Source organism: Ostrea edulis, chromosome 1 (assembly GCF_947568905.1).
Source record: "Ostrea edulis chromosome 1, xbOstEdul1.1, whole genome shotgun sequence".
NCBI lineage: Eukaryota > Metazoa > Mollusca > Bivalvia > Ostreida > Ostreidae > Ostrea > Ostrea edulis.
In genome coordinates, this window is record NC_079164.1 from 106579960 (window position 1) to 106595680 (window position 15721).

The window sequence follows — 15721 nt, forward strand, 5'->3', positions numbered from 1 at the left end:
TACAGTCAGTGAATTTTATTGACATCTGTACAAAGACCTCCGACACCACCCCAAATCTTTTAACAAAATACAAAAACATTTTTCTTCGCAACATTTGAATTTACTGTTCCTACTGAAATACATATTCAAATCACATCAATATTGGCAGTCATTTATCGTGGATTCCCAGCTTTGTTTGGAAAAACAAACCATCTCCTTGTGTTGCTTGCTGAAAGAAAGAAAGGAAATAGAGGGACCACAAAGACAACTGAGGTTAATGGTTTCAACACTTTTCACATTTTGTATGTAAACAGAACTCAATATTTCTTTCTAGTTAACCATCACAAAACATTGGAAGATAGTATATTCATACTACAGCATTAGATTATATAATATTCTTACCTTATTGATTTGTTTGTGACGTTCCTTGCTCACAATTTCTTCCAAAATCTCTCCATCTCCTTTGACTAACCTATAATTCAAAAGATTAATTTTTCGCAATGAAAAAATTTTCATTCATAAAATGAATCGATCATGATTTTTAGCTAAACTATTAAAAGCAGCAAAATGTTTGTTTTATCTATGAAGAGTACCACTTATAATAGTCTGCCACATGCTGCTTCTGATTAGTATGGAGTGCCAAATTAACATAAAAACTCAAATGATTGAAGTTATCTTTAATTAATTGAAGATATCATCAATTCAATTATTGCACACAATAATTGAATTGATGCGAATATCAAATCAATTATTGCTCTCATCAATTCAGTTGAAGATATTTTTAATTACTTACCATAATTTTGTATAAGGAATTAATGCATGCATCAATTCTTTTAAAGAGAGCGACAATTCAATTAAAGAGATCATTAATTATTCAATTGTGAATATGATTAATTGAAGATATCTCTAATTAGAAAGTTGTTCTCTCTAAAAGAATTTTTGCATACATCAATTGAATTAATGATATCATAATTCAATTAAAGAGAGCAATAATTAAATTATTGTGTGCATTCATTGAATTGATGCATGCATTGATTAAATTATAACTCTCTTCAATTAAAAATTGTAGTGTGCATCAATTCAATTATTAATATCATCAATTCATTTGAAGAGAGTAATAATTCAATTATTGATATCACCAATTCATTTGAAGAGAGTAATAATTCAATTATTGATATCATCAATTCATTTGAAGAGAGTAATAATTCAATTATTGATATCATCAATTCATTTGAAGAGAGTAATAATTCAATTATGGCACTCATCAATTCAGCAGCGTAACTAATGCTATCACCAATTCAATTAATGTGCGCAATAATTCGGAATTGAATATTTCATTAATTATTTGAAAAGATTTTCAAATTGAATTGTTGTGCACATCAAATGAATTGATGATATCTTCAAATAATATCTTCATTTATTTGAGTTTATGTTAATTTGGCACTCCATAGTTTTGTGTTGAACTATTGTGCTCAGTTAAGCTTCACCTGTTTCATGCTACCTACCTATTGTATGGCTATCACACATGTAGCCTGTTTCATGCTACCTTTAGTCTGTGTTACCTATTGTATGACTATCACATGTAGCCTGTTTCATGCTATCTTTAGTCTGTGTTACCTATTGTATGACTATCACATGTAGCCTGTTTCATGCTACCTTTAGTCTGTGTTACCTATTGTATGACTATCACATGTAGCCTGTTTCATGCTACCTTTAGTCTGTGTTACCTATTGTATGACTATCACATGTAGTCTGTTTCATGCTACCTTTAGTTTGTGTTACCTATTGTATGACTATCACATGTAGCCTGTTTCATGCTACCTTTAGTCTGTGTTACCTATTGTATGACTATCACATGTAGTCTGTTTCATGCTACCTTTAGTCTGTGTTACCTATTGTATGACTATCACATGTAGCCTGTTTCATGCTACCTTTAGTTTGTGTTACCTATTGTATGACTATCACATGTAGTCTGTTTCATGCTACCTTTAGTCTGTGTTTGTATGACTATCACATGTAGTGTGTTTCATGCTACCTTTAGTCTGTGTTTGTATGACTATCACATGTAGCCTGTTTCATGCTACCTTTAGTCTGTGTTACCTCTTGTATGACTATCACATGTAGTCTGTTTCATGCTACCTTTAGTCTGTGTTTGTATAACTATCACATGTAGTGTGTTTCATGCTACCTTTAGTCTGTGTTTGTATGGCTATCACATGTAGCCTGTTTCATGCTACCTTTAGTCTGTGTTACCTATTGTATGACTATCACATGTAGCCTGTTTCATGCTACCTTTAGTCTGTGTTACCTATTGTATGACTATCACATGTAGCCTGTTTCATGCTACCTTTAGTCTGTGTTACCTATTGTATGGCTATCACATGTAGCCTGTTTCATGCTACCTTTAGTCTGTGTTACCTATTGTATGACTATCACATGTAGTCTGTTTCATGCTACCTTTAGTCTGTATTTGTATGACTATCACACATGTAGCCTGTTTCATGCTACCTTTAGTTTGTGTTACCTATTGTATGGCTATCACATGTAGCCTGTTTCATGCTACCTTTAGTTTGTGTTACCTATTGTATAACTATCACATGTAGCCTGTTTCATGCTACCTTTAGTCTGTGTTTGTATAACTATCACATGTAGCCTGTTTCATGCTACCTTTAGTCTGTGTTTGTATGACTATCACATGTAGTGTGTTTCATGCTACCTCTAGTCTGTGTTTGTATGACTATCACATGTAGTGTGTTTCATGCTACCTTTAGTCTGTGTTTGTATGACTATCACATGTAGTGTGTTTCATGCTACCTTTAGTCTGTGTTACCTATTGTATGGCTATCACATGTAGCCTGTTTCATGCTACCTTTAGTCTGTGTTACCTATTGTATGGCTATCACATGTAGCCTGTTTCATGCTACCTTTAGTCTGTGTTACCTATTGTATGACTATCACATGTAGCCTGTTTCATGCTACCTTTAGTCTGTGTTACCTATTGTATGACTATCACATGTAGCCTGTTTCATGCTACCTTTAGTCTGTGTTACCTATTGTATGGCTATCACATGTAGCCTGTTTCATGCTACCTTTAGTCTGTGTTTGTATAACTATCACATGTAGTGTGTTTCATGCTACCTTTAGTCTGTGTTTGTATGACTATCACATGTAGCCTGCTTCATGCTACTTTTAGTTTGTGTTACCTATTGTATGGCTATCACATGTAGTCTGTTTCATGTTACCTTTAGTCTGTATTTGTATGACTATCACACATGTAGCCTGTTTCATGCTACCTTTAGTCTGTGTTACCTATTGTATGACTATCACACATGTAGCCTGTTTCATGCTACCTTTAGTTTGTGTTACCTATTGTATGGCTATCACATGTAGCCTGTTTCATGCTACCTTTAGTCTGTGTTACCTATTATATGACTATCACATGTAGTGTGTTTCATGCTACCTGTCTGTGTTACCTATTGCGTCCTGTTTCAGGATCGTACACCCTCCGCACTATGCTTTGTTGTTTCTCCCACTCTTCCTTTGTCATAGGTTTCATGACACGGGGTGATGGACCTTGATTACTACTATCTGGAAGCAAAATGTTTTATTAGATACTGGGATTGTGCATCTCTTCTAACCAAGGATGTATCATTCTGCACTTTCTTTATAAAAATCTTAACTTTACCTGAAAGTTTTGGGTCTGACTTCTTGACAACTTTAGGCTCAGCAATTGGACAGTTAACTTTCTCTGATTTGCTTTTCTTCAGCTTTTTCTTTGATTTCTTCTTTTTATGTTTTTTGTGGACTTCTTTTTTCTTCTTTTTTCGAACAGGTGATGATGATGAAGACGATGATGAACTTCGAGATCTTAAACAACAAACACATATACTTATTATATACCCATCAATGTATTGTTCATTGATACTGTGGATTTCATAGCATGTGATCCGGTTTTCCGGATCACCATACTGTAGTTTTCTGATTCCGTATCAGTATCCTCTGAAACTGATGACGTCACAATGCATCAACGCAACGTTATTTGTGGAAAATATTGACCGCGTCACAAACGAAACTGCGTACACAAAACATAATTGTATGGTATGTCTGTGTTTTTGATAATTTGGATTACATTTATTATCTTATAAATGCGGATTTAAAATACATAGGGGTATATAATAAATTTATCATTACTACAGTAACTTGATCTGAAGAATTGGATCACGTCTCGTTGACAGGCACGGATCATCACATCTAACTCGACGCTTCGCGTCTCGTGTGATCTGATGATCCTCTCCTGTCAACTTGACGTGATCTGACTCTTCGGATCAAGTTATTGTAGTAATAATATAATTATATATATACCTCAGTTTAATACCAGTATATCAGATTAAAGTTTCCAGTGTTTCTTGAGAAATCAACATGATCAAATATGATCATGCTCATGGCATCCTCCTCCTACAGATCAAAGATCCGTGATTTATCTCTAAAACTGTGTTATAATATAACATCTTGTTTAGTCATCTGTCAACTTTAGCCAGTTGGTATTAAATATCACATGATTTGGTCAGCTGTGAAAACAACATATTTATTGTCTTAGTTCACTGAAATTTTTTTATTCATTGAGTTTCCCATAAATCAAATGCTTTAAAGGTCAAGCCAGCCATAACGTTATTCATTTAACCAAAGCAAGACCTATAAACTAAAAGGACAAGCATATTCTCCAAATCTAATGATATCCAGACTTATTGAAAATGTACACAACATTTTCAATCAATCATATCTGTTCTACTAGTAAAAGTAAATTATGTCAAATCCCCCCACCCCAAATTTTTTCAAAATACCTAACTGTGTGAGTATGATATGAATGTAAGACCATGTTTTCAGAACAATGACTATCTCTCTCATATGATCTCTGAAGTGCTAATTCTGTCACATGACCAATGGCTTGTGTAAAAAATTGGCATTTCGAGAAATCAAGAGTAAATTTTAAAGGATTATATATAACAGGACTTAACTTTTACTAAATGAGAGATTGACAGTTTCAATAGATACAGAGTTTGAGAAAATGAGAGTACCGTAAACTTGCTTATTCATATCAGTAAAGAAATCGGAACCAAGAAAACTAAATCATTACTTAGATTGATTGTTTGTTTTACGCCCCGTCAAGAATTTTTCACTCGTATGGAGATGTCAGAGAGATGTCATTACTCAGAGAGATGTCATTACTCAGAGAGATGTCATTACTCAGAGAGATGTCATTACTCAGAGAGATGTCATTACTCAGAGAGATGTCATTACTCAGAGAGATGTCATTACTCAGAGAGATGTCATTACTCAGAGAGATGTCATTACTCAGAGAGATGTCATTACTCAGAGAGATGTCATTACTCAGAGAGATGTCATTACTCAGAGAGATGTCATTACTCAGAGAGATGTCATTACTCAGAGAGATGTCATTACTCAGAGAGATGTCATTACTCAGAGAGATGTCATTACTCAGAGAGATGTCATTACTCAGAGAGATGTCATTACTCAGAGAGATGTCATTACTCAGAGAGATGTCATTACTCAGAGAGATGTCATTACTCAGAGAGATGTCATTACTCAGAGAGATGTCATTACTCAGAGAGATGTCATTACTCAGAGAGATGTCATTACTCAGAGAGATGTCATTACTCAGAGAGATGTCATTACTCAGAGAGATGTCATTACTCAGAGAGATGTCATTACTCAGAGAGATGTCATTACTCAGAGAGATGTCATTACTCAGAGAGATGTCATTACTCAGAGAGATCAAAGGCTGAACTATCAACATCACCTGAAGATTCCTAACCAGGTGATAATCCCACTAGTATTCCCTGATCATAGTTAGGTGATAATCCCACTAGTATTCCCTAACCATAGTTAGGTGATAATCCCACTAGTATATAGCACCCTGATCATAATTAGGTGATAATCCCACTAGTATATAGCACCCTGATCATAGTTAGGTGATAATCCCACTAGTATATAGCACCCTGATCATAGTTAGGTGATAATCCCACTAGTATTCCCTGATCATAGTTAGGTGATAATCCCACTAGTATTCCCTGATCATAGTTAGGTGATAATCCCACTAGTATTCCCTAACCATAGTTAGGTGATAATCCCACTAGTATATAGCACCCTGATCATAATTAGGTGATAATCCCACTAGTATATAGCACCCTGATCATAGTTAGGTGATAATCCCACTAGTATATAGCACCCTGATCATAGTTAGGTGATAATCCCACTAGTATTCCCTGATCATAGTTAGGTGATAATCCCACTAGTATTCCCTGATCATAGTTAGGTGATAATCCCACTAGTATTCCCTAACCATAGTTAGGTGATAATCCCACTAGTATATAGCACCCTGATCATAATTAGGTGATAATCCCACTAGTATATAGCACCCTGATCATAGTTAGGTGATAATCCCACTAGTATATAGCACCCTGATCATAGTTAGGTGATAATCCCACTAGTATTCCCTGATCATAGTTAGGTGATAATCCCACTAGTATTCCCTGATCATAGTTAGGTGATAATCCCACTAGTATATAGCACCCTGATCATAATTAGGAGATAATCCCACTAGTATATAGCACCCTGATCATAGTTAGGTGATAATCCCACTAGTATATAGCACCCTGATCATAGTTAGGTGATAATCCCACTAGTATTCCCTGATCATAGTTAGGTGATAATCCCACTAGTATTCCCTGATCATAGTTAGGAGGAGATAATCCCACTAGTATATAGGTCCCTGATCATAGTTGGGAGGAGATAATCCCACTAGTATTTCCTGATCATAGTTAGGAGGAGATAATCCCACTAGTATATACGTCCCTGATCATAGTTAAGAGGAGATAATCTCACTAGTATATAGGTCCCTGATCATAGTTAGGATGAGATAATCCCACTAGTATTTCCTGATCATAGCTAGGAGGAGATAATCCCACCAGTATATAGTGCCCTGACCATAGTTAGGATGAGATAATCCCACTAGTATATAGTGCCCTGATCATAGTTGGGAGGAGATAATCCCACTAGTATTTCCTGATCATAGTTAGGAGGAGATAATCCCACTAGTAAATAGGTCCCTGATCATAGTTAGGAGGAGATAATCCCACTAGTATTCCCTGATCATAGTTAGGAGATAATCCCACCAGTATATAGTGCCCTGATCATAGTTAGGAGGAGATAATCCCACTAGTATTCCCTGATAATAGTTAGGAGGAGATAATCCCACTAGTATATAGATCCCTGATCATAGCTAGGTGATAATCCCACTAGTATACAGTGCCCTGATCATAGTAAGGAGGAGATAATCCCACTAGTATTCCCTGAGCATAGTTAGGAGGAGATAATCCCACTAGTATATAGATCCCTGATCATAGTTAGGAGGAGATAATCCCACTAGTATATAGGTCCCTGATCATAGTTAGGAGGAGATAATCCCACTAGTATATAGGTCCCTGACCATAGTTAGGAGGAGATAATCCCACTAGTATTCCCTGACCATAGTTAAGAGGAGATAATCCCACTAGTATATAGGTCCCTGATCATAGTTAGGAGGAGATAATCCCACTAGTATATATGTCCCTGAGCATAGTTAGGAGGAGATAATCCCACAAGTATATAGCACACTGATCATAGTAAGGAGGAGATAATCCCACTAGTATATAGATCCCTGATCATAGCTAGGTGATAATCCCACTAGTATACAGTGCCCTGATCATAGTAAGGAGGAGATAATCCCACTAGTATATATGTCCCTGAGCATAGTTAGGAGGAGATAATCCCACTAGTTTATAGCACACTGATCATAGTAAGGAGGAGATAATCCCACTAGTATATAGATCCCTGGTCATAGTTAAGTGATAATCCCACTAGTATACAGTGCCCTGATCATAGTTAGGAGGAGATAATCCCACTAGTATATAGGTCCCTGATCATAGTTAGGAGGAGATAATCCCACTAAGTGATAATTCCATTAGTATATAGTACTTAATGTTGTAAACTTTATTTCTTTTTTGAATTTCCTTCTTTATAAACTGTCTTACTGTTATGCCCTCTGGGCCCAAAACTGGAATAAACTTATCTTATCTTATCTATACTAAATCTTATCTAAAATTGAAATAAACTTATCTTATCTATAGTGCCCTGATCATAGTTAGGAGGTGATAATCCCACTAGTATATAGGTCCCTGATCATAGTAAGGAGGTGGCAATGTCATTAGTATATAGGTCCTTCACAATAGTTAGGTCATATGTGTCCATGACCATACTTTGGAAGTTACAATATCATCATTATATATTAAAGTCTCTAACCAGAGTTAGGAGGTGACAAACCAATTTAAATACAAGTCCCTAAACATAGTTTGGAGGTGACAATCCTATTAGTACATATATGTCCCTGTAGTGACCATAGTTTGGAGTGGACAATGCCACTATTGTATATAGGTTATCTGACTATACTTAAGAAGTAACTATCCAATTAGTATACAAGTTCCTTGCCATAGTTAAAGGTGACAATCCAGTTAGTATGCAAAGGTCAATGACCATAGCCATAATTTTTTAGGGTCTGTAGGGGGCTGAAAGGCCACATTCCTTTTTGATGAAGTAAACAGTGTAGACAAAATCCCGAATAACCAGTGCTCAAAAAAGTTTTTTCATTAAAACTGCTATTTATTAAGATAATGAAATCTAATTTAAATTGCTAAGTTTATAGGTCCCTGACTGCATAGTTTTAAGATAACAAAATTCTTTAAGCAACATTTCACTGTAGATCAGATTTGGATACTGTGACAGATGTTCAAATGGTTAAAAGAAGACTCGGACATGGATTGGCACAAAGAATGCATCAAATTGATTGTGATGTCATAGTTGCATTTATGTACACATAGCAACCGACTCTGATTGCGTCGATACACATATAAGGTTTAGTTGCGGTTACGGAAATAGCCGAGTAGTAGCAATTGGCCAATGACCATTTCATGCTTTGCTTGATCCAATAGCCACACCATATATACAGATTACATTTTTTTTCAAACAAGAGCAAGCCCCTGTGCTTTAATGGCAGTCTCTGTGATATTTAGCAAAAAAAAATAATAATAATAAAATAAAAATAATACTATAGTACCTTTTCCTTTTCTTTTTATTTTTCTTATGTTTTTTAGATCGGTAATCACTGTCTGAAGAAGAGGATTCACTTGAACTAGAGTCGCAATCGCTTTCCTCTGATGAACTGCTTCTCTTTGATTTCTTCCGCTTTTTTGACCTAGATCTCCTGGATGAGGAAAAGGAAATGTCTTTCATACTTTCGTAACTTTTTCTTCTCTTTTTCTTCTTATTTTTCTTCAGTTTTCTAGATCGGTAATCACTGTCTGAAGAGGATTCACTTGAACCAGAGTTACCATTCCTTTCTTCCGATGAACTGCTATTCTTTTGATTACTTTTCTTCAATTTCTTCCGCTTTTTTGATCTAGATCTTCTGGATGAGGAAAAGGAAATGTCTTTCAAACGATCCGATTCCATTTTTAATAAACACTTGTCAAAGTTGAAAAGATTGTGGAACAGCCTGCCCGGACCCCTGGTGGTAGCAGTCAGCCTGGACAGCTTCAAGACTCAACTGACAGTTGAACTGTCCCGCCCCCGGTCCACCTACACGTACTAAGCAGCAGGTTTTCTTTTATCTAGTTTTAATCACCACTGTAACTTAACTACTCACTACTGTAAATATGTTGTTGGCACTTTTACGCTGCGCAAAGTGCGAAAACACTTCAGTGGTTTCGGCACTTGGACGGGAAAAGTGTCCATGGACGCTGCCATATTGGTTTGTACATTTTTAGGAACACAAATAAGAAACGAAGATAAATATGAAATTATGAATAATGTTTAAAATCGTCATTTCGAGTATAACATAGTACTTGACTAGTAAATTGGAATAAATCACTTGCTGTATACTGAACTTATTCTGAATTATCTAAACTTGCATGTATACGCGTTTTGTGTAAATCACCCTGACAGCGGAAGTGAAGAAAGAGCGCGTCAAAATGGAGGACTAGGTTACCAAAACAGAAATTTACCACGAATATGACAGCATTTAGCACGGAGCATGCATTTTCAGCATTTGAAAAACAACTGAGAACTCTATGTTTACGAGAATTTCCATGTGGAACTGGTTCATGGGTACATTTATAATGCCTATTTAACAAGATATGACACTGATTGACTGAAATATCATTACTTGAATAATGTGTGGCTTGGTCCATACATCACACTTGAAGCGGGACTGTAAGACAAAACTTTATTTAAGCGATAAAGTATAGTTAACATCACATTAGCAGAATGATACAAGTACCAATTGCACATAATTATATAGATCTACATGTAATGCATCTGGTGAAAAATGATGAGATGACTCGGATGAGGGCTCCACGTACAATATTGCTAGTTCGTTTTTTGTATGTAGATGTCTGTTATGGTTATCAGTTAATTGGAGTGATATAAAATTGTCCAAATGTAGATGTGAGTAGATGAAATATTTTTTATATTCATAATGTAAAAACATTTGATCATTTAATTATTCATGCATTTGCAAAAAAATAAATAAAATATAAACAAACTTTTATCTATCAAAGTTATTGCAGTCAGGTCCTGACTCCTATTTTCCAAAAAGCAAAAACAAATTTACTTTCAATTTTTCAAACCCCTGATCTATCGAAATAAAATAGGTCCAGTTGTGCAAATTATAATTCCTTAAAATTTCACTTGTTTTTCTAAAGGTTGGGCAGGTGTTTCTTAATTTGGTCTATATGATGACTTAGCTGCAATAATGTAGCCTTATCCGATTTTTTTATTTTGACGTTTTCTCTCCCTCACCCCCCCCCCCCCCCCCCCCCAAATCGGAGAGGGCTACATTATTGCAGCTAATGATGACTGATTGTAATCAACAAATAAAATAATAGATGATGGTTTTGTCCCAAAATTGGGAGCAGTAACATCTTAATTTACTGTCATATCTTAACTGAATTTATTTTATTTGGAGTTGGTCATTTAATTAGTGCTTTCTTTTCCTCAAATTACTTGTAAATGTGTGTACTTCAGTAAAAGCATGAACAAGATACCTTGATAGCTGTACAGTCTGATTTTATGTGTGTTTTCTAAGGGATGAAACAAAATATCACACATCTCTCTTTTATCAAATTACAAGTGATTTGTAATCTTTAAAATGGAATATTAGAAAACATTGTTTTGATATGTCTAGATGCATGCCACATACAGTGAAAATTATTGTGTAATGATAAAAACTGATCATCTGTATGCCAATTCCCTTAAAAACTGGAACTCTCTATCACTCAAAGTTTTTATTTGATACCTTGGACTTCAAGTAACTGAAGTCACCTGTACATGAGCATGTGGCAAGCATTTATTATGATATTCTTTGTCAGTTATACATGTGATACAGAGAGCATGTGTATTTATTTTTCCAGTCAGAAACTAAAACTAAAAATCATCAGCTGCTTAAATCAAAGGACAATGTGGATAGTCGGTTTTCTGTAACTTTGAAAGGTAAGTATGATGACTAAGCAGTCTGATTAAAGTCAGACCCCACACTCATTATCATATCACCCAATCAATCAAACTGGATGACTAAGGTGATTTTTTTCCCCCTTATTTCCTACTTTATTCTCATTTTCAAATGTGTGTTGTTGTTTTTTAAATGTTTACATTCTAGAGGATACTTTATATACACCTACACACTATTCAAAGCAAACAGAATTGCGATCAAGAGTTGCACATTGATATTGATTGTTCATTTTGATTTTTAAATGTAGAGTATGGTGCTAACCATGAGAAGACTGAAAAACTAGAAGAATATGTGACTTCCAAATCCTCCCCCTGGCATTTGGACTACAGCTGGAGTAAGGAAGCCAAGAAGCTGAGGGAGTTGGCTGTGAAATCCCCATGGCTTATAGATGACAACTTTATTCTTAATTTTTTCAAAACACTAAGAATCTGTGATAAAGATGTAAGTGGATACTGGTGAAAATTACATTTCAGGTTATATTCAAATATTGAACAAATTATGTACTGCTAGTGAATAAATATTTCATTGAAATGATGTTAATTTCCCATGAATGATAAATATTTAAAATGATGGTTTGATGAATTTTAAACAGATTTTGTTGATATTAAGGACATAATGTACTTGGTAAATATATAGTGGATACATGCAAAGCAACAGATGTATGCAATAATTGCTACCCATTTAGTGGTATAATTTTAGAATTATTGTATTGTTGCAAAAAGTATTAATTAGTGTAAATCATGGAGATATGAAATAAATGACAGTGTGCAGAACTTCATGTATTCATGTCCATAGACAAGAAATACATGTATATAACTGACATAGAGTTCAGTATTATTTCCTATTTTTAAAAAGATGACGGTGTCATTACTCATTGACTTAATTTCAATACTAATTTACATCAACATGTCAAAAGTCATCTTGCTAGAGGCTGTCTATTATGAAATAGGTAACAGAAGTGGATGATCATCTACTGAATTTCAAGGTGTTAGAAGAATTAACACTGAGTGCCAACAGAATCATAACAGTCAACTCAAAAAACTTACCATCATCTCTTAAGGTACTTGTATATCATATTTATTATCAATGGCCATTAGTGAAAACTGAGTTTGTGGTGTAGAGACGCAAAATTCATATTGAAATACTCTTTTACATGGAGCACCAAATTAGCATCAACTCAAATAATTGAAGATATGTTTAATTATTTGAAAATGTCATCAATTCAATTATTGTGCACAATTGAATTGATGTGCGCATCAAATCACGTATTGCTCTCATCAATTCAATTGATGAGAGCATGAATTCAATTATTTCACTCAATAATTGATTTGATGCATGCATTAATTCAATTGATGAGACCAATAATTGATTTGATGCATGCATTAATTCAATTGATGAGAGCAATAATTGATTTGATGTGCACACCAATTCAATTATTGCTCTCATCAATGTAGTGGAATTAGTGCTTGCTGAATTGCATTTAGAGTTTGGTATAAATGATTTCATGATCTCTTCAATTCAGTTAAAGATATCTTTAATTAGTTACAATGATTTTGTATATTAAGGAATTAATGTGCTCATCAATTGTTAAATTTAAAGAGAGCAACAAAGAGATCATTAATTTAATTGTGGATATGTTGAATGGAAGATATCTCTATTTCTATAGTTGCTCTCTTTAAAAGAATTATTGTGCACATCAATTGAATAAATGATATCATTAATTCAATGGAAGAGAGCAATAATTCAATTATTGCACACATTAATTCAATTGATGCACATTACAATTCATTTGAAGAGAGCCATAATTTCACTTATTGCTAGCATTAATTGAATTATTGCTTTCTTCAATTGAATTCTAGCATGTATCAATTCAATTGTTGATATCATCAATTCATTTGAAGAGAGTAACAATTCAATTAGAGTGCTCATCCATTCAGCAGAATAATTAATGTTATCAACAATTCAATCAATGTGAGCAATAATTCAAAATTGAAGATATGATTAACTGAAATATTGTGCGCATCAAATAAATTGAGGATATCTTAAAATAATTAAAGATATCTTCAATTATTTAAGTTTATGCTAATTTGGCACTACTTACTTATAATGTATTTGACTCTTTCACTTTTTTTGCAGGTTTTGGAATTGTGTGCCAATCAGATCAGTGATATATCAGCATTATGTGTCCGTCCACCACCACTGATCCATCTTGGATTAGGATCAAACAAAATCTCCTTCATAGGCGATTACTTAACTGGCGATTATTGGTAGGCAATGTTTGACATTTGTTAGTTATAATAAACTGTGGAAGGAAATGTTGTATAGATAAGATAAGATAAGTTTATTCCAATTTTGGGCCCAGAGGGCATAACAGTAAGACAGTTTATAAAGAAGGAAATTCAAAAAAGAAAAAGTTTACAACATTAACTACAGGTTACATAGACTGCAAACTGCATGTGGATGCAGCATGTTGTGGAACCAAGTACATACATATATGAATTGCTAATCATGTATATATACAAGTATATGTATTTTAAATTCATATCTCCATGCAACCATTTTTGAAAAATTTAAAGATAACTGTAATTGCAGTAAATTTAGGTTTCCATATCAAAATAACGGTATTACAGATGACATTGAATGAATAAAATTAAAACTTTTTCAGGCCCCATCTACTCTCATTAGATCTAAGCCATAACAATTTAAGTGATCTCCTGGATGTCATTAGAAAGCTTGGATCCTTACCAAAGTTACGGAATCTTATTCTTCAGGGAAATCCCCTATCAGTAAGTATGAAGGATTGTACAGCTGATCTATGTTTGTAAACCCACCATGGATAGGTCAGGGCATATTGTGTTACCCCCTTTTGTCCATCATTCCATCATAGTTTTCTGTTTTCTGAACAGTTTTTGCTGTGCTTGTAGATAATAAGCTGATTTTTGGCATGTCTCTTTATATGTATATGGATAACTTACAGATCAGATTGGACATGTATGTCAATTTACCTATTTTCACCAAAGCCCTTAGACTTTGAAAATTTCTAATTATAATTAAAGTGTTTTCCAGACTTTTTTTCTGATGTTCTCTTTTAGATAATAAACAGATTTACATGGTATAAGATTTTATTGTAACTTTGGTCATTGTTAATCTTAAATGAATGCAGTGTAATACATAAAGTCTCTGATAAGTCAATATGTATTTTTCTGCATCCAAAAATGCTGTTTACATGTTGTAATAATTAAGTAATTAGTGTCTTACTACTAAATCACTGTAAGGTCCATCTTGCAGCTTAAAAACTAATTTATAATTCTTTCGACAACTGATTAAAAAAAAAGCACTAATATGATATACTACTTTTTTTTCTCATTTGCATCGAATGTTTTCACATCTTTGGACTTTCAAATGTTTTAGAAGGGCCATTCATTTGAGGATATTTAGTCCATGTAGTCAGATCAAAGAAATTTACCGTGTGAATGACTAGTTTGTTTGCATGTTAGATCAATGTGACTTTGTCTTTTACAGCTGATTCCAGGTTACCGTGGTTACACAATAGACAGTTTATGGAAGCTCAGTATTCTGGATGACATCATGATATCAGCTGATGAAAAACATCACTACAAAGGCCTGGCCAGAAGAAGGGGTTAGGAATATTTTCAGAGATCTCTGTAATTAAATTTTCCAGTTTAATTAAATTTTTAAACAAAATATGCTGATTTGATTAATTTGTAATCTGTAGAATACATTTTGGATGAAGCTAAAGTGTCTTTAGAAGTTGCATACATCAAAGGGGTGCCAATGCCAGAGGAATTGAAGGTTTGGAGCTTTATATGTAATCAGATAATTTAACAGTTTTATCAGCTTTTCATTCATGTAATTAAAAATAATGTATTACTGATACTACAATGAACCTTATATAATTTGTATTTGATCTTTAGAATCCCGAAGAACAACCTGAATTTCCAAAAGTAGAGAGGAAATATTTCGTGCAGTTCATGTTTCCTCAAGATGTGTCGCAAAAAGCAGAAATCTTCCAAATCACAGACGATGACTTTGCTGGTCTGTCTCCGTTGCCAGTGTCAGAAAGGTCACAGTTCACACAACAGCAAGTAAGTGCTACATGTA

At 34.2% G+C, this 15721-nt stretch overlaps 2 protein-coding genes across 11 annotated transcripts in view; one reads left to right on the plus strand and one right to left on the minus strand.

Moving 5' to 3' along the window:
• LOC125667595 (ADP-ribosylation factor-like protein 6-interacting protein 4) lies at nucleotides 1-10042 on the minus strand. Its single transcript, XM_048901177.2, has 5 exons — nucleotides 9149-10042; nucleotides 3665-3846; nucleotides 3453-3567; nucleotides 382-451; nucleotides 1-208 (listed from the first exon to the last, which is right to left on the minus strand). Exons 1-5 carry the CDS (start codon nucleotides 9541-9543, stop codon nucleotides 149-151), a joined length of 822 nt encoding a protein of 273 aa, XP_048757134.1. The 5' UTR covers nucleotides 9544-10042; the 3' UTR covers nucleotides 1-148.
• Nucleotides 10026-15721, plus strand: part of LOC125667503 (leucine-rich repeat-containing protein 43-like) — a 19592-nt gene continuing 13896 nt past the window's right edge. For 4 of the 10 annotated variants that reach the window (XM_056153188.1, XM_056153190.1, XM_056153193.1 and 1 more), the window contains exons 1-9: nucleotides 10029-10197; nucleotides 11502-11580; nucleotides 11847-12040; nucleotides 12549-12659; nucleotides 13736-13866; nucleotides 14265-14385; nucleotides 15122-15239; nucleotides 15336-15412; nucleotides 15535-15705. In XM_056153188.1, coding sequence (XP_056009163.1) covers nucleotides 10102-10197; nucleotides 11502-11580; nucleotides 11847-12040; nucleotides 12549-12659; nucleotides 13736-13866; nucleotides 14265-14385; nucleotides 15122-15239; nucleotides 15336-15412; nucleotides 15535-15705 — 1098 coding nt within the window. In that variant the 5' untranslated portion in view covers nucleotides 10029-10101. Of the gene's footprint in view, nucleotides 10198-11501; nucleotides 11581-11846; nucleotides 12041-12548; nucleotides 12660-13735; nucleotides 13867-14264; nucleotides 14386-15121; nucleotides 15240-15335; nucleotides 15413-15534; nucleotides 15706-15721 lie in introns of all 10 variants that reach the window. The other 6 variants (XM_056153195.1, XM_056153189.1, XM_048901046.2 and 3 more) reach the window with 3 other exon arrangements.

Bases quoted from the DNA above. Each gene is read 5' to 3' on its own strand.
- LOC125667595 (XM_048901177.2), bottom strand. From the start codon at position 9,543: ATGGAATCGGATCGTTTGAAAGACATTTCCTTTTCCTCATCCAGAAGA. The intron at 3,568-3,664 runs GTAAAGTTAAGA...TTTTGCTTCCAG, and splicing joins GTCAGACCCAAAACTTTCAG to ATAGTAGTAATCAAGGTCCA. The intron at 452-3,452 runs GTAACACAGACA...TTTGAATTATAG, and splicing joins CCTGAAACAGGACGCAATAG to GTTAGTCAAAGGAGATGGAG.